Source organism: Trachurus trachurus, assembly GCF_905171665.1.
Source record: "Trachurus trachurus genome assembly, chromosome: 24".
Classification (NCBI taxonomy): Eukaryota; Metazoa; Chordata; class Actinopteri; order Carangiformes; family Carangidae; genus Trachurus; species Trachurus trachurus.
The window spans coordinates 5,650,888-5,670,139 of NC_139910.1; the positions used below are offsets into that span (position 1 = coordinate 5,650,888).

The 19,252-nt window shown below is 41.9% G+C and overlaps 1 protein-coding gene across 1 annotated transcript; it reads right to left on the reverse strand.

Moving 5' to 3' along the window:
- Positions 1–644: 644 nt before the first annotated feature.
- taf1b (TATA box binding protein (Tbp)-associated factor, RNA polymerase I, B) lies at positions 645–18,282 on the reverse strand. Its single transcript, XM_084000208.1, has 16 exons — positions 18,121–18,282; positions 17,377–17,475; positions 16,645–16,732; positions 16,002–16,102; positions 15,692–15,784; positions 15,044–15,113; positions 14,568–14,742; positions 14,372–14,471; positions 13,048–13,195; positions 11,477–11,648; positions 11,319–11,356; positions 11,114–11,201; positions 10,350–10,420; positions 8,977–9,235; positions 7,672–7,943; positions 645–924 (listed from the first exon to the last, which is right to left on the reverse strand). Exons 1-15 carry the CDS (start codon positions 18,136–18,138, stop codon positions 7,685–7,687), a joined length of 1,779 nt encoding a protein of 592 aa, XP_083856334.1. The 5' UTR covers positions 18,139–18,282; the 3' UTR covers positions 645–924; positions 7,672–7,684.
- Between the last annotated feature and the right edge of the window lie 970 nt (positions 18,283–19,252).

The following is a 19,252-nucleotide window of genomic DNA, read 5'->3' on the forward strand; positions in this document are numbered from 1 at the left end:
TTCCTACCATTATATTCACTTCTCTTTATGATAAACTTCTACAGTAATGTAATGTAACACATTCACTGTCTCATAGTGTCATCACATCTAAGCTGCTTTACTCGTCATATTAACGATGATGACATGATGTTAATCCACTAGTTTAGAGGATTAGTGCTCTAGAATAAAAACTAACCGGGCTTTTATTTCTGTGGCTTCATGAAGTGAAACTAAAATACAAACACCTGTGTCAGTATCGACGTGAAAAAAAAGAAAAGAAAAAAAAAGAGAGAAACTGAAGGTAAACAAACCCATCGATCCGTCTGCAGTCTCAGTGTGAGTGTTTCAGGTCACAAGTCGTGGGAAGTCAAACACCTGCAGGTGAAGAGATCGGAGGAGGAAGAGGAGGTAATAGAGGTTCAAATCCAGGTGGAAAATCCCCAGCATCACGACGTGTAAGTGAACGCACCGCGGTACGTTCAGGTTCACGAGTGTTTGTGATTATTATATGAGACAAAAGCTGAAAGTTAAACATGAGTCAGACTCAGAGCCGAGTGGGAATAAAGATTTATTATGAATAAAAACCAGAAAACACAGGTTCATCATCTTCATCTTCATCATCTTCATCATCATCATCATCATCATCATCTCTGGATAAAGTCTGTCGCATCAAATCAGCCTCACACACACACACACACACGGGCGACGGCGACAGTGATGATGGCGGCGGTGGCAGCGTTGGTGGTGGTGGTGGGGGTTTATTTTGGTGGTTGCCATGTTCGCGGCTGTTGCTAGGGAACTTTACAGCGTTGGGCATGTTGCCATGGTAATACTATAGAGAGCAGCCGTTACCTCCTGTCACCTCGGCGGCGCGCGGAGGGAAGCGGAGGCCCTCGCGCTGCATCGAGTCCAGCGTCCTGAGACGACTTCCTGTCCTCACACAACCTGAAGAGAGTTCATAATAATAATAATAAATATTAATATTGATAATAATACCATAATATTTAAAGGGATAGTTCAACATTTTGGCAAATTGGCCCATATGCCATAATCCCTATAGTCATAGCAGTAGGTTCGTTACCTTTAATTGTCGGTGCAAGCTATTTTTAGAACGGTGGAGCAGAGCCGTGAGCTGCTCAGAGCTACGCTACGGAGGCTCATTATGGGATTTCTTGGTTTCCCTCATCAAACTCATCAAATACACAATCCAACAACTCCAAAACGCTCTGGTGGCAAGTTGTGACCTGCACATTCACCACGCTATGAGATAATAACACAACGTTACCAGACAGAGTTGTTTTAGAGGTAAATTCATGCAAAACCGCTGATGCACGTTGCCTTCAGGGACAGTTTTTCATCAACAGTCTCTGCATTTACCTCTAAAACAACTCTGTCTGGTAACGTTGTGTTATTATCTCATAGCGTGGTGAATGTGCAGGTCACAACTTGTCCACCAGAGCGTTGTGGAGTTGTTGGATTGTGTATTTGATGAGTTTGATGAGGGAAACCAAGAAATCCCATTAGCCTCCGTAGCGTAGCTCTGAGCAGCTCACGGCTCTGCTCCACCGTTCTAAAAATAGCTTGCACCGACAATTAAAGGTAACGAACCTACTGCTATGACTATAGGGATTATGGCAATGGGCCAATTTGCCAAAAATGTTGAACTATCCCTTTAAATGTTCCTGCCTCATTCTTGTATTGTTTTATGTGAATTAGTTGCCACAACAGAGTCACAATGTTTCTGTATCAGCAGGAAAACTACTTTGTGTTCTGGGACTTTCAAAATTTTTTAAATTGAATTGAAATATTTTATTGAAATTTAAAACCTGCTTGTTTTTCTTTCTGTTACTTCACTTTTTAGTTTAATATTTTTTATTTCTGAAGTCGCTCTGACTCATTATGAGAAACTTCAGCTGTGTTTCAGGAGGAAAATGATCAACATTAATGATCAATTATTATAAAAACTGTTTGTAGATTCTGATACAGGAGGAAAAAAAAACAGTTTGTTGACTTCATCATACTTACACACTACAATACCTGTAGGTTTCTACTGTGTGTGTGTGTTGTGTCACTGCAGTGTGTTCAGCTGCAGCTCCTCTGTGTAAACGAGTGTTTCCTGTATGTGTATGTGTGTGTGTGTGTGTCTCCCTCTGCTGTTCACTGTGTGTCACTGTGTTTCTGACTCTTTCTTTGTTTCAGCTCAAACACAAAGAAAGAAAAAAAAAACACTATAAAAACAAAGACAGTTTTCGGTTTGTCTTTGTTCTCTCAACAGGTTGAAGTTGATCGATCGATCGTTTCCTCCAATAACTGATCCCTGAAAAGGTTTTATCACTTGTTTTTGATATGATTTATTTTTTTTCTTTTGCTTTATTTTTATAATATCTAAAATCTTTGTGCTGTTTTAACCAAACAATTGAATATCAACGAACTGATTATTAGAACTGATTGATTTTCCTGTTGATCATCTAATTTCCCAGCTTGGGATCAATAAAGTATATCTATCTAATCAATTTTCTTTGAGTTTTAGTGGCGACAAATGAAAGAAAAATTGGAAATTTACATTCAACATCATGGCATTTATTAAAAATACTTCTGATGTACATGGAGGTGAAATATGAAATACAAACCAACAAATAAAAAACAATAAAAAGGCACATTTTAGGGTAAATTTTTAGGCAGAGCTGCTCTAATACGGAGCGATGACGGTCGACAAACTAATTTTACTAATTCGAAAGAAAAAATTCTGATTCATTTATTTGTTATTTTGACCAAACTCATGAACAAAAAGTCTTTCTCCTTGTTGTTGTGTTATTTATTTAATCTACAGATGCATGTACAAAAAAAAAAGATATATATATATATATTCATGCAACATGTTTTGAAGTTGTTGTAAACTTCCCGTTCTTGTTTCAATAAAGTTTATTCAAAGAAAGGAAGATAAAGAAAAATGTCAGGTTGATAAAAGTGAAAGTTGGGTAACACTTTACTTGAATACGGGTTCATAAAACTGACATAACACTGTCATAAACATCAATGAATACTTATGACAGCTGTCGTTAAGTGTCATTCGGTAAGTTATGTCACTTTTGATGCAAAGTTGACATTGTTTGAGATGTACTCGTTATGCAGGGATGCAAACGGGTCAGGACCAAAAAAGAGAGGAATTGTCTGGCGGGGGGGCTCACCATTAACAATATCACAGAAAAGTCTATTTCCAGTAGTTCAACCCCAACCAAGTATTGAGTGCATATAGATGGACAGTTTTCAGAAGGCCAACATTTCTATATTAAAAATGCTTTAAAAAAATAAAAACCATTGCAATATTTCAATTTTGGAGATACTGATTTTTAGGTCTTCACTGAATGTTAGTCATAATTATTACTATTAAAATAAACTGAAGAAATAAAGACATGGGATTTAACATCCCATTCAGTGTGTAATGGACATATAGGCCTATATAATGTGTTAGTTTCACTTTAATTGAACACATTCTACATCGCGGAGGCGACGTCTCTCCTTCACCTCTGAAACGGGGCAGAGCTCCGTGGAGACACCTGCCTGACACAGCAACGGACATGCACGGGGGGAAAAACGGCAGCGCCGTCGCACCGAATGCACGCGGATACGCGCCGCTTTGGGTAACGAGCGCGCACGTCGCGTCTACATTGGAGGTGAATAGGAAGACTGTTACCAGTGTAATCAGAGACAACCATGAATGAGTTGTCCACACACTGGTGAGCAGCAGAGCGGCCGCACCGTGACCGCGGTCCGCTCCAGCTGTCTGGTGTCCCCATTACGCACCACGCGTCTTTTCAGTCACTTGTCCAAGTTCTCCTTTACTGTTTTTTTTCGAGACAACACTCATTATCTCTCTCTCTCTCTCTTTTACCGGCGGTGTCAGCTGATGTGCACATCTGCAGCAACCCAAACAAATGCACATGTTACTGTTGACTGGCTCTATTCCAGCCACATGATTGGTTCGGCGCGGTGGAAATCTCATTATCATTGGTTATTTGTATTGTCTGCCAAAACATGGATGAATGAAACCTATGACCACGTCTCATATTTCTATCGAGGAAAAGTTATTTCACAATTTATAGACACAACACCGACAAGCATTGAGAGCCGCATGTTGCAGTGACGTTATATAGGCTATAAAAAAATAATCCGCAAATAATAAACCGACGAAAAGGTGCAACTTGCCACTTAACTTCTTGTCGATGTATTATTTGCGGGGGCTTTCGGGGGATCTGGTGACGGTGGAGGATCTGGGACTGATTGACTGTGGACCACCACCAGTCTGATCAGGTCCATCACAGCACAGCAGCTGCAGCACTGCCCCGCTGTCACATGACGCATATCAGCGCAATCTGTTTACATTAAACCGACATCAGGAGAATAATGAGAATTATGATTAAAATATATATATATTTGTTTCGAATTTTGGCCCCTGGATCATGATTTTTTTGGGCGCATTCTTGGTAAAAAAAAAAAAATCCAGTTGGGATGCATAATGTGTCTCATAACAGTATACTGTGCGTCACGTTATCGCCCCCCCCCCCCCCTCTGTACTGAGCTGGCCGGTACTGGGTATAGCGTCCTGCTGATCACCGCGCTGAGGTACCGGCCGGTCTGAGCTGCGTTCATGTGCCGACTTTAAAACTCTCCAGTCAGTGACCTGGTGGCGGCTGTTTTGGTCGTCAGCATTTTATCCACGCAGCGACCGTCCACGGCTTAGTGGTGTTTTATTCTATGGGTCGGTGGTGTTTTATTCTAGGGGTCGGTGGTGGCTGTGAGACAGCAGCGGCTCCACGGTGAGGGGGGGGGGGGGGCAGCTTCTGCTCACCTGACTCTGTGCAACTTCTTCATTAAATCCAAACAGTCCGACACAGCGACGCGCTGCTCCTCTTTGACTCTAGAGTCTCTGTAGCTCATCAGCCCGGAACTCGCCTCATGGACCAGAAGCGACGGCGGCGTTTGGCCTCAGTGTCTCGGACTTCCAGAGCAGCTACAGCGCAGCGTTGTGACCTCAACCATGGTTGGTGAGAGCAGAAATGTTGTTGTAGGCCTGTGCATAATCTCATTTGTCCAGGTCATAGTATTTCAAAGGAGGTTAAATCGAAAGCAACTGGACTTATACTGAGTCTCCACACCAGATAGTTGGACCAGTCCCAGCCTGGTCAGATGCTACATGAACTGATGAAGCCTCTTGGATGAAGGTGAAACGTCTTCCTAGACAAATAACTAAGTCCAGTTGAACCTCCTTTGAAAAAAAAAAAAAAAGTTGTTGGCGGGCTCGTGAATTTTTTTTTGACACGAGTCAGAAGGAGCGATAAATCGCGTATCTCGCGTTTGGTCGCGCGTATAAACTCGAGCGAAAAAAAAGCGTTCCTCGTGTTTGGTGGGAAGCCCCTCGTGGGTCTTCCCACCACACACGATGAAAAGGACGAAGACGCGAAGGTCCCGTCGCCATAAAAGAATCGGGTGTATTGCGTCGCAAAAAAAAAAAGTCGCGTATACCGCGTCTCGCGCCTAATCGCGTCTTTGCGTCACGGCCTTTTACACCGCGGACGTAACGAATAAACGGTGACGGTGTGAACGAACAACATAGAACAGGACCAGACGTGGCGTTGTTTCCTCTTTTCACCGACAGCTCCACTCTCCCTTACTTACACTAACTACTGTTATTGTTCAGAGCAGAGAATTGTGGGATTTGTAGTTTTTGACCAATCGCAGGTTGTGCTCTTTCTTTTTTGTGATTTTCCTGGTTCGCACATGTATTTTTTTTTTTTAGGGGCAAATGCGAGTGAAATGCTCACCCATGGTGGGCATTCGAAAATTTAAGAGCTGTCTTATTTAAAGCAGATATCAGCTTCACGGCCGTTTCGGCTAATGCTGCGTTCAAGGCAGGCTTTTGAAACCGTAAGTTACAGCTTCAAGTCACAACTACGACTTGGTAGCGTTCCAGGTAACCCGTAGCTCGTGTTTTTACCGTCCTGTTGTCTGTGAAAGATCCCTATAACGGCCACTCGTAACTTCCGACCCGTGAACTCGTACCAGATCGAACTGGTATGACTTCACAGGAAGGAAAAACACAAAGTACGAGTTTCCGTGAACGCACCATGAGTTAGCAGCCCCCGCCCTTGTCAGGCATCAATTGGTCCTCGTGCTACGTCACCACATTCACGCGCATCCCTTGGCTGCACACACAGCCCTTCATGCCGTTCTCTCTCCTCATTGGATAACACTTGTATCCCACAAGGAAAATTTTCTCCTCGGGTTACAGCAGAGCAGAGTGACGGAGAGACTCGTGTTTAGGCTGAAATACTTCATGTAAGTGATTGCTGACGGAAAATAGGACTATTTAGGACTTATATTAACAAAAACATTCCACTGATATCTGCTTTAAGTCTTGAACACAATAATTCAACAAATTTAAGACATTTTAAGGCCTAAAAGTGTGTAATGGACATATAGGCCTATATAATGTGTTAGTTTCACTTTAATTGAACACATTCTACATCGCGGAGGCGACGTCTCTCCTTCACCTCTGAAACGGGGCAGAGCTCCGTGGGAAACACCTGCGTGACACAGCAACGGACATGCACGGGGGAAAAATGGCGGCGCCGTCGCACCGAATGCACGCGGATACCACGCGGATACGTCGCGCGTCTACATTGGAGGTCGGCAGTTATCAGTATAACCAGAGACAACCATGAATGAGTTCGCCTCAGTTTCACGTGATTGTCACTGTCAGCCTGTTAGAAAAACATTTTACTGACCCCAGCTGAGACCCCCCTCCCCCAGCTGAGACGCTGAGACCCCCCCCCCCCCCCCCCCCCCCTCCCAAAAACAAAAACTCTTCGGATCTGAACGATTCACACAAGTCACCTAATTGGTCATGAAAAAAGTGAGTTTCGCTTTTCGGCGCGCTGTTTGCATCCCTGGTTATGAGAACTTGACATAATTTAAAAATGTTGGCAATTAGGTCTGCTATGATAGGTTATGTTGTCTTTATGTCAAGTTGTCAGAACAAAAACATCTCAAACAATGTCAACTTTGCATCAAAAGTTACATAACTTACCGAATGACACTTAACGACAGCTGTCATAAGTATTCATTGATGTTTATGACAGGTGGTTATCATGTCATGGTTATGACAGTATTATGTCTGTTTTATGAACCCGTATTCAAGTAAAGTGTTACCCAACTTTCACTTTTATCAACCTGATAAAAGTGAAAGAAGCAGGGAAGGGGACGAAAATGAATGATTGACTGATTGATCGATTGTTTGCCAATGTTCTTTTGTCTTCTTTTCTTTTCTTTCTCTCCATCATGTGTTTTGTTCTCTCTTATCACAAGCTACCTTAATATATCTACCCCCCCCCCTTTTTTTCTTTCCATTTTCCTTCTCTCTCTCTTTCCTTTTCTTTCTTCTTTTTCATTAGCTACTCTTAATTATCTAGTGCTGTGTCATGGCTTGTCTTGTCTTGTCATGTCTTTATGTTTGCTTTATGTCTGTCACTTGTATTGCACAACAAAAAACAGTATTATGTCAATCTTATGAACCCGTATTCAGGTAAAGTGTTACCAAAAGTTGTTCAACAGTTGACTTTCAGATCTTGAATTTCCCTAAGTGTCCTTGAACGCACCGATAATAATGTGACTTATTGATTTGGGTGAAGTTACCTGAAGGTTTATTTTATCGTTTCTTCTTGTTGCTTCTGGTCCTGGTCCTTGTACTGGTCCCAGTCCTGGTCCCGGTGGTTGTGGTCTTTGTCGTTGTCTTTGGGCGTTTGTTCCAGGGCAGCGCGGTCCTGAAGAGTCGTCTCTCCACCGCCAGCACCTCCTCGTACAGCGGCGCCGGCTTCACGTCCAGCAGGAAGCAGAAGAGCTGCAGCAGCCAGGCGAAGGAGCGCGGCAGCGTCGCCTCCACCTCCGCGTAGTGATCGTGACACTGACTGTGGAGCAGCAGAAGAGTAAGGGATCAATCAACCAATCAGAGACCGTACGGATCTACACACCTTCAAATCCTAAAAAAACAACTTTTTAAACTGTAATTAAAGGACAATTCCGGGCAAATTCAACTCGGGGCTGTGTTTTCCTAACATTTTAGGTCTTTAAAGGTGTACAGAAATGGTCGTTTGCCCTGTTTGTCACGCCGAGTTGTCATGAGCTGCAACACGAGTTTACCCGAGTAAGGAAAACGAATTTGATTGGTCGTTATCGAGTGGGCGGGATATTCAAAGCTTGGGGCGAGCCCGAGCTCCGTGTGTGTGTCTCAGACCTCTGAATGACGGATTACGGATCCAATATCAGTGGCTGATGAATCGTGTACAGGCTGACGTATAATCTGTGCGCCTGCATTATCCAAAGTGAAATAAAAATACCGCACTTTCATCCCGGATTTACTCAAAAATAGAATTTTGCACAAAGTTTGGCCTACAACGTCTGATAGATGAGTTATTACACTAATTTTATGACCCAGAGTGGGCTCAAATTCAATTTTCTTTTCTGTACAGCTTTAAGGAGGAATCTGAAGATTTTCAGTTTAATTGCTCCTGTTTTGCGGTAGTTGTGTCTGTCCCCGCATCGCCACGGCAGCAATGAACGGGAGCGGATGCAAGTTCCGCTGCTTAGGCTGTTTACATCCCTCAAAGACGTAATTTTTTTCCTCAGACAGCGTCAGATGGCTACTCAAACATGCAAACTCGAGCGAGTAGAGCAAGGCGCCCGGTGTGAATGCACCGTGAGATGTTCTTCCGTGTTTACATCAAACATCCAATGGTTTACAACGACCAACGAACATCTCACAGCAAATTTCACGCATGTGCACAAACATCAACAAAATTGGTGAATTATTGATTTTGGGTGAAGTATCCCTTTAAAAAGAAAATCTTCAGATTCACTCTTTTAGACCTAAAATATCAGGAAACTAGATCCCCAGGTTGCTTTTGCCTGGAATCGCCCTTTAATGCGAAGGCGCCGACTCACTGCTTGTCACAGCCCCTGAGTGCCGGGTGCCAGTAGTAGGAGTTGGCCGGGGTCAGGAGGCCGTCGCCATCACCGTCGCCGTCGCCGTCGTCATGGTGAGAGGTCATGACGGCGTCCAGCCTCTTGTGGTGCAGACTGGGGCCGTCCGCTCCGTCCTCGTCGCCCCAGCAGAACCTGAAGCTGGACGGGGCGGACGGCGAGACGCTCACCTGGCGGGACGTCAGCCTCTCGAAACACATCTGAACCTGCTCGGCCATCCCTGCACACACACACACACACACACACACACAGACACACACAGACACACACAGACACACACAGACACACACAGACACAGACACACACACACAGACACACACACACACAGACACACACAGACACACACACACACACACACACACACACACACACAGATGATTTGGGTTTGTGTTTCTTTTGTTTCCATCTATTAAAGCAGTGGTTCTCAACGTGGGGTCCTTGAGAGATCTGAAGGGGGTCCCCAATTTATTTCTTGAAAATTTACCACTTTTTCTAGATTTTTTAAAACTTTTTTGTTTTAGAAATTTTTTTTTGTGAACATTTTTTACGATAAATTTTACCGCTTTTTTTTTAAAGAACATTTTTAGGTTGTTTTTTTTTTACCTTATTTTTGAGAATTTTTACCACTTCTTTCTAGAAATGTTTAAATGTTTTTGGAGAAATTGGACCACTTTTTTCCAGAAATTTCTCTATAATATTTCCAAAAATTCACACCATTGGCCCTAATTTAAAAGTATAAAAAAGTAATGTTCTTCAGTCTCAGAACAAACATTTGTGTATTTCTGGTGTTTACTTCTAAATTTGGTCCAATGGGGGTCCGTGGTCTAATTTGTGTCAATTTAGGGGTCCTTGATGTACAAAAGGTTGAGAACCACTGTATTAAAAGGGACAACGAGGAGTTTCTCCAGCGGCAGAACGAAAAATTCTGCGACAATAAAAAAGTCTCATATTAATGTGGATGAATCTACGTTACCCACACTTGTTAATGGGCCCATTTTCGATAAATATATCGTTCTGTCTCTATCGTTATTTTGTTATTATTAGTGGTGGTGGAAATGCTGGGCGAGCCGACCAGCGTTTCCTTACTTTCAGTTTCGTGGCGAGTCATGAGAATAACGCCGCCGAATGGCCGTTTATGGTGGGAACTACGACGGTATGTGATCGTCTTCGAACCTCTGACTTTAATTCTTGATGAATGAAAACATGAATCTGTCTTGCGCCGGTCAAAGAATTTCACGGTGCGCGCGGAGGCTCATAAATGTAGTGTGGAAACGCTTCGCTTTTTCAAAACTCCTCGTTGTCCCTTTAATCAATATCAATCGGTACTTTCTTACTTTTCTTCTTTATCATCACAGCCTTGTTCTTCTTGTTCCGGGAAATGAGTTTCGTCGCCTTCCACCGTCGCCTGAGAGAGTGAAGGAAAAAAGAAAAACATGTTTTAAACTCCAAACATTTTAGTGTCCATAATTGATCATGATTAAAAGGGTTAGTTCAACATTTTGGCAAACTGGCCCATTGCCATAATCTCTATAGTCATAGCAGTGGGTTCGTTACCTTTAATTGTCGGTGCAAGCTATTTTTAGAACGGTGGAGCAGAGCCGTGAGCTGCTCAGAGCTACGCTACGGAGGCTCATGGGATTTCTTGGTTTCCCTCATCAAACTCATCAAATACACAATCCAACAACTCCACAACGCTCTGGTGTACAAGTTGTGACCTGCACATTCACCACGCTATGAGATAATAACACAACGTTACCAGACAGAGTTGTTTTAGAGGTAAATTCATGCAAAACCGCTAATGCGTGTTGCCTTCAGGGACAGTTTTTCAGCAGCAGTCTCTGAATTTCCCTCTAAAACAACTCTGTCTGGTAACGTTGAAACCAAGAAATCCCATGAGCCTCCGTAGCGTAGCTCTGAGCAGCTCGCGGCTCTGCTCCGCTGTTCTAAAAACAGCTTGCACCGACAATTAAAGGTAACAAACCCACTGCTATGACTATAGGGATTATGGCAATGGGCCAGGTTGCCAAAATGTTGAACTATCCCTTTAATTGACCTTTTTTTTGTGTGTTTTTTAATGTGTGTGTAGACGTGACCTCACCTTGAGACGTCGACCTGTAACCTCTGCTGAGCTTTGATCAGAGCGGCCTGCGTCACTCTGTACCACCGCCTCAGGTTAAACATGTCTTCTGAACAAGGGACAGAATAAAAATTTGGACAAACGTCAAGAAAATCCAGAAAAAAAAACCAAAAAACCAAACACAAAAGTGACATCTTTAGGAAAAGAAAGAAAAAGAAGAACGAACCGTCTTCATCCTGGACGTTGACTTCACTGGATAAACTCCTGAAAGACACGAATCAAACTCACTCGTTAGATTCATCTGTGAACTGTTTGTGGTGACGATGATGAAGATGATGATGATGATGAAGAGGAGGAGGGGGGAGGGGAGGAGGGGGCGGTTACCACTCGGTGTGGTCGTCCAGGCCGAAGATGAACTTCATGGTGACGATGACGAGGGCGGCGGCGCGGAGCTCGAACTGCGGCAGGAAGCGACAGAACAGAGGGTGGAACGAGAGCGTCTGATTGGCCAAGCCGGCGCGCTCCATCACGCTGCAGACCCACGGGTGGAGCTCGTCTGAACAGGAGAGGAAGCAAGAAGATCAAACATCTGTCCATTAAAGGGATACGCCAACACTTTTTTTTCGTGTCTTGCTCAGGGTATACACAGGAATCTTGAAGTTAATTTTAATACCTTTTTAAGACCTTTTCAAGACCTTCTCAATATTTTTTAACACCTCACCGCCACTTCAAGCTGTAATCATTTACATCAGTGACACTTTTAACTTAACAGTTCTAGTTTGTGATAAAGACTATAGACCACTATGATACAACAGAATTCAAAATAGGCTACGATAATAAATAAAACGTAAAGTTTATAATAAAAAAAAAAAAAAAACATTGCTCCACTCTCAAAAAACCAAAACAACAATCTTCTTTTCTTTTTTATGTACCGGTTCATCTTTGTTTTTTAATAAAATGAATAAATTCACACACTTTCACAATGTTTTTTAGGACTCAAACTCTTGGACAGCTAATTCAGAAAAAATACCTTCAAAATTTAAGACTTTATAAAGTTGTGAAAAGACTTTTAAATACTTTTTAAGGGTCTTAATTTTCCCAAAATTGATTTATCACCTTTTAATACTTTTCAAGACCCCGCGGATACCCTGTTGCTTCACTCCCGAGTCCATGACCAGCAGATAGACACCATCCTTTCGACTGTGTGTGCAGTAACAAGGGAGATAGAGCCGTATCGCCCGTAATTAGCTTAGCTCAAACACTGGAAGTGTATGGGTAGTGTTAGCCTGCCTCCTTCCTGAGCTGAAACCAGCAGTCAGAAGCTGATTTCATTTTAGCTCTAAATTCTGTAAACATTTCACTTTATCCACATTTCAAACATTTTTAGGTGAGAAAGTAGCCGTTTAGATCAGCAGTGTGTCGTTAATTTGTCTAAATACCAGCCGTTTACAATTTTGTTCAGACGAATTCGGCGCTACTCAAGCTAGCCGTTGTGACCAACGCACTTCCGGTTACTTTCACAAAATAAAACACCCGTTGCCCTTTACATACAGAAGTGCTTTTACTTTGAAACAGGAAGCTAACCTTCCCTCGATGTAGCTAGCTTGAACCAAAATAAACCGTCTTTTCTTGAACCCTCCGTTTTGACCGATCTCGTCCCGTTACCGGCATTTGACCGCTCAAGATGCCTTACCGGAGAGTTTTGTCAGCTCTGAGACGAAGATCGGTCCGTTTAGAGTTGCTGAAGAGTTTCTCTGGTGACTTTAGGTGGAGGCAGGCTAACACTACCTATACACTTCCAGCGTTTGAGCTAAGCTAATTACGGGTGATACGGCTCTATCTCCCTTGTTACTGCACGCACAGTAGAAAGGATGGTGTCTATCTGCTTGTCAAAATGTTGGCGTATCCCTTTAAAAGATAAAAACCTATATAAACCTCTGGGGTTGAGGCGTTACCGGGCAGGTTGGCGTCGGTCAGGTAGCGAACGCTGAGCAGCGCCGGGTGCAGGAGACTCTGCCGTCCGATTGGAGGAAAGGCGTGGAGCTGCAGGAAGGGGATCAGAGCCTCGGCCTCCCGGTGAACCAGCCGGTGGGACGGGGCGTTCTGCGGAAACAACGTCACCCACCACGATGAAACTACACGTCTGAAGCCCCGCCCACTTTAACACAGGAGCTCTGATTGGTCTGACTGGCTGTCAATCAACACGGGCAAAGAAACTGAGGACTAAAATTAGAGGAGTGACGATGCAATGATTCAGATACTTATATCATTTGTAAGATGCGCCTTTATTTTGAAATTCCCCTGTACTGACGACCTGCTGCAATTTGATTTTAATTTGCAAAGATGTGTGTGAAGCTAATTAATTAAAGGGATAGTTCAACATTTTGGCAAATTGGCCCATTGCCATAATCCCTATAGTCATAGCAGTAGGTTCATTACCTTTAATTGTCCTGCATGCATGTCCTAATTGACCTGCACATTCACTACGCTATGAGATAATAACAGAACGTTACCAGACAGAGTTGTTTTAGAGGGAAATTCATGCAAAACCGCTGATGCGCGTTGCCTTCAGGGACAGTTTTTCATCAAGCAGTCTCTGTATTTACCTCTAAAACAACTCTGTCTGGTAACGTTGTGTTATTATCTCATAGCGTGGTGAATGTGCAGGTCACAACTTGTCCACCAGAGCGTTGTGGAGTTGTTGGATTGTGTATTTGATGAGTTTGATGAGGGAAACCAAGAAGCAGCTCACGGCTCTGTTCCGCCGTTCTAAAAATACCTTGCATGGACAATTAAAGGTAACGAACCTACTGCTATGACTATAGGGATTATGGCAACGGGCCAATTTGCCAAAATGTTGAATTATCCCTTTAAGTCTTAAAATATCTAGTTTTAGACTCTAAGTAGGAAGTAGATTCACACTAAAATCCAACTTTAATGTAAACAAACAGGATTTTAATGTTGTTTAAAGGGACAGTATGTAACTTATTTGTCTTTTTATTAGCAAAAATCTGATATTGCTTTCACAAATACGTATTTATTGAACAGGAAGGTTCATTTTATTAAACAAAATAGGACTTTTTTTTTCATTTTTATGTCTGTTTGCGATCAGAAATTAAAATGTCAAGTGATATTTTAGTGTTTTTGTGGTTCGATATGAACAGAAGTGACTGTGTTAAATCAGGAGACGATAGTTCATCATATCAATCACTGAAAATCAAATCGACAAATATTGAATTATTGACCATTAAATTAATAAAATGCTGCATCATTTCTGACCTCGACTCTGAAGACGAGGCTGTCGCTGCCTTTCAGCATCATCTCCTCCGGCAGCTCCTCGTAGGCGCTGATGTACGGGACGTGACCTTCCTTCACCAACCTGGAAACAATAAAACACACACACACACACACGTCGATCCTCTGAACTCTTCTCTCTCCCCTCTGACGCTCTCATCCAGATGTGTGCAGCTGTTACCTGAGCAGGTCGCTGAGCGTCAGCGGCTGGCGGCTCCAGACCAGAGCGAGGTGGAGCAGAGCCAGAGTCTTCCTCATGCTCATCAGGTGGCGACCGCTCGTCTTCCTCTGGGACCTGGTGAACCTGAAGGCGTCGATGGAGCCCGAGTCCGGCTGCGACCGGTCGCTGGTGTCGTCTGAGGAGCCGCACGCAGAGCGAGTTTAGACTTTTTAACCTCAACGTGTTGGAGCCAAATCAGATTAAATCAAGTCTGTTGTTTTTTTGGTTTCTGGATGTAAAGAAACTACCGTATTCTAATAAAAAAAAAAACTAGGGCTGTCAAACGATTAAAATAATGATCTTGATTAATCACATTACAATTCTGTGATTAATCACAATTAAAATACTAAATATTATATACACTAATATTACTTCTATTCTTCCTTATAAGGTGTTGAAGGGTTAGAGCTGGAGGCTTCGTCTGATCGTTTACTGACCATTGATCGTCGTCTCACTGGCCGACGTGAAGTACGTCTCTGCAGCGCTCGAGTCCGAGTCCAGGGTTCTCTGAGGAGAGAAAGAGAGACAAGTTATCTATCTATCTATCTATCTATCTATCTATCTATCTATCTATCTATCTGGTTGTCTGTCTGTCTGTCCGCCCATTCGTCCATCTATCTATCTATCTATTAGGGGTGGGAATCTTTCACTATCTCACGATTAGATTTGATTCTGATTTTTGGGGCTACGATTCGATTCAAAATCGATTTTCGATTCAAAACGATTTGATTCCTAATGATTTCTGCTTCAGTCTGTCGGTGCAAAGGATCCTCATGATCTACTCCAGTCTGCTTTGCAAGACAGGATGACTAAAGTGTCTTTTCACATTTTTTGAGTTTTAAACATTTATCCACACTTAGATGGAATTGTTGAAACTGTTGCATAAAAGTAATATCACATATTGCTTAAGTAACAAAATTAAAGGTGCCTCTTTATTTAAAAGAATAGTGCAGTTAAACATGCTGTTCTCGAATTCTAAGGAAATGGAGGCCGACAGCCAGCAGATTTGTTTCATTTTTTAACCCCTACTATCTCTCCATCCATCCATCCATCCATCCATCCATCCATCCATCCATCTATCTCACCAGTCTGAAGCTGCAGCCAGTCACTGGGTTGCTGGTGAACGCCTGTTGGCTCTTCTGCAGGAACAGTCTCCACATCTGGCACAACACCTGGTCCTGAACCAACAACAACAACATCAGTCTGATCAGTATCTGATGAACTGATCCTCTCACAGCTACACACACACACACACACACACACACACACACACACACACACACACACACACACACACACACACACACACACACACACACACACACACACACACACACACACACACACACACACACACACACACACACACACACACACACACACACACACACAGACCTTGAAGTGAGGAGAGACTCCCAGTCTGATCAGAGCGTCGGCCTGTTTCATCAGGATGAACTGGAAACCTTCACACACCATCCACTGACGACGACTTCCCTCTGAAACACACAAACAGGGAGCGACGTGTTGGTGAGAGATTCACATTCACATCAACATCAACGTTGTGGAAAATAGAAAAAAACTCCAAATTACGATGTTTTAGAAACTGGAACCAGTGAAGATTTGGTCCAAAAATAACGAGCTAATCAATTAATTAACTGTTCATTCAAATAAAAACTCAAGTAGATGGTGTAGAAAAATAATCTGCTGCTTCATTTTTCTATTTTTAATTCAACTAAATTCAAGAAAATGTATTGTCCATCAGACGACAGAAAATCGGCTGCAGTTTGGGCTCAAAACACCAAACATAAAATACATTGAAACTCACATAAATCACATAAAACAGCTGTAATAAAAGCAGGTGTAGCTTCAGCTTGTTCTAAACCGGTGCCTACTTCCTCTCATTTAAAATGTGCACTGCACTGTTTTCACTGAGATCCTTTATGATCCAGCAGGTTGAACTGAAAATACTTGTTTCTTTTTAAAAACCTGTTTATTCTGGGCTCAGTTTGTATTTTAAGTTTGTTTCGGAGACACTGACCCGCCTTCTTGGTTCTGCTTCCTCGGCCGATGGTGGAGACTCTGGTGGAGCCGGGGGTGAAGTTGGTGTCCACCACCTCCTTGGTTCTCTGAGGTCGTTCACACACAGTCACAAGTTAGAATAGAGACACATTAAAAAAAAAAAAACCCTGAACACAGATGAAACTCGACTCAAACTGGAAACTTTAGAAACACGATGCTGCCACCTGCTGACGCCTTCGACAAGCAACAGTTTAAAGATTCAGAATAAAACACGAGGGAAAAATTCTCAGGTCTGATGAGAAAAACTTAAAGATCTTTACTCATGGACTCAACATGAGAACAGAGGCTCAATAATAAAATCTCTGACTGTCATTGAGTTAAATCCTGATTTAAACCCTGCAGAACATCTGTAGAAACATCTGGAGGATGGACGACTGAAGAAAGAACTGAAAACTTTTGTAAATGAGAGGTTTCAGTTCTTGATTCTTGATAAATTTCCCCCAAAAAGTTCTCACTCCTGGTTTCTGAGCGTTGACTGATGAACAATTATATCAGTTTATAGTCAATTAATCTATAATACAATGAAGTGAAGGGATCTGAATACTTTCTGAAGCTGCTGTTAACAATGTTTACTCCTAATTCCTAATGAAGATATTGTGTTAGTGAATCATCTGTTCTGTGTAGCTCTGATGTACGTTAAACCATGAATGGAATAAATCGAAATTAAATGAAATAAAGATGTAATTTTTACCTCGATGACGTTGTGACATGATTTGCAGTAGAAACGACCTTCGTCTGAGATTCCCCAGTTCACCTCAGAGCACTGAGCACAGGGCTGCGTGAAGCCGGCCTACACACACACACACACACACACACACACACACACACACACACACACACAAATATTATAAGACTATTCATGAAGATACATCTCTCAGAAATACAAGACACAATCATTTGCTTTATTTAGTCTTAGATTCACATTAATATCCATTAAGCTGCTTATATTCTAAGTCATGTCAAGTATTGAACTATAATAATTAACAATCTTCAACTTCTACAAACAAATATGAGACAATCAACTAACTGCTTCACTAATAAAATGACTATTTGTCCTTTTTTAAATCTTTGAATTTAGAAATTAATTATTCAAATTAGCTCAAACAGATTTATGAAGTGTTGTTTAAGATCTTTGGTAAATTCAGGGACTAATTTCTCTGTCAATGGGGTTTATATCAGTAAAATTATCACTTTTATTTGGAGTCAACACTGTGGACATTACGCTTTATCTGTACGTTTTCATTACAGGAAGCAGCTGAAGAACTTATAGTCAAGCTATCGACTCTATAATGGTAGAAATATGTCATAATGTGGGTAAATAAGAGGTTAAATCATGTTATCAGTTCTGTTAAAGGCGCTAAAATGAAAAATACAAGAGATTATGCGATAGCTAGCGTTAGCATCTACGTCAGAGTAACAGATAAAACGTCATTACCGTGTGTTCGTCGTCCATCTTCACCTTTATAAACAAAAAAAAACTGTTTTAAACTACAAACTTTCCATGTGTTGTGTGTTTATTCTCCCCACACAGTCTCTACTGTACTCTCTGATCCACATGTGCCAACAGGTTTGTTTGGGATTTACTTCTTCTGACGTCAGTTCCGGTGGCGGTGACGCTGCGTGACGCTCTGCTGCCCCCCGCGGCCACAGAGAGCAACTACAGGCCACTCCGGTTACTGCAATGAGAAATCAAACCTGTCTCTGCTTTAATATCTTTATATTTTCTTTATCTTTAACAGACAACAAACTATAACACTTGAAATACACAAAGGTAGATGTTGGTTACATACTTCTACTGCTGCTACTGCTACTAATTAAGATAATAATAACATAATTTCTAAAGATCTCACTATAAAATGTAATATTGACACTAATCTATATTTTTGTTAATGCTATAGCCTTATTTATATATATACATAAAAAAAACAAGATTAATCCCAGTGTATTTCATTATGACTTTGACTGCTTAATCAATATCTACATGAATAAATGAATGGATAAAAGAAAGATATCTCTAGGTATTTGGGTATTTCCTGTCCTTTGCAAGTGTCTGTGAAGACAGGAAATGCCTGTCACCTCTGCAGTGTCGCACTGAATGAAAAAGAACACCTTGAAATGCTACTTAGGCCTAAGTGACTATTGCATTACATAAAATACAATATTCAGATTATTACATGTAAAATAATGATAATAATAGTTTAATATTATTGCACATAGCCTATCAAACTACAGTTTAAGTTTTGTATAGCAGAGTCCACGGTTTCTTGTGTTTAACAGGTTCCCCAATGGTTTTTACTGCTGCTGTGTGTAATTGTACATACAGTATGTTGTAGTAAAAGCGGATTTGGATGAGATCAGATGTTATAAATAGAGCAGCCAGATGTCTCGGTGTTTTTTTCTTACATAAGATGGACGACAGGCAGGTTTCACCTCTGTCCGCTTCACTTTCTGTTTGTTCAGCAGCTTTAACTCTTCGCCTCAACCCGCACTGAGAGAAATCACGATCAGTTTTTTAGATAAATGTTTCTGGAGCCTTTTGAGATTCCAGCGTGTTTGACTCATTAGTT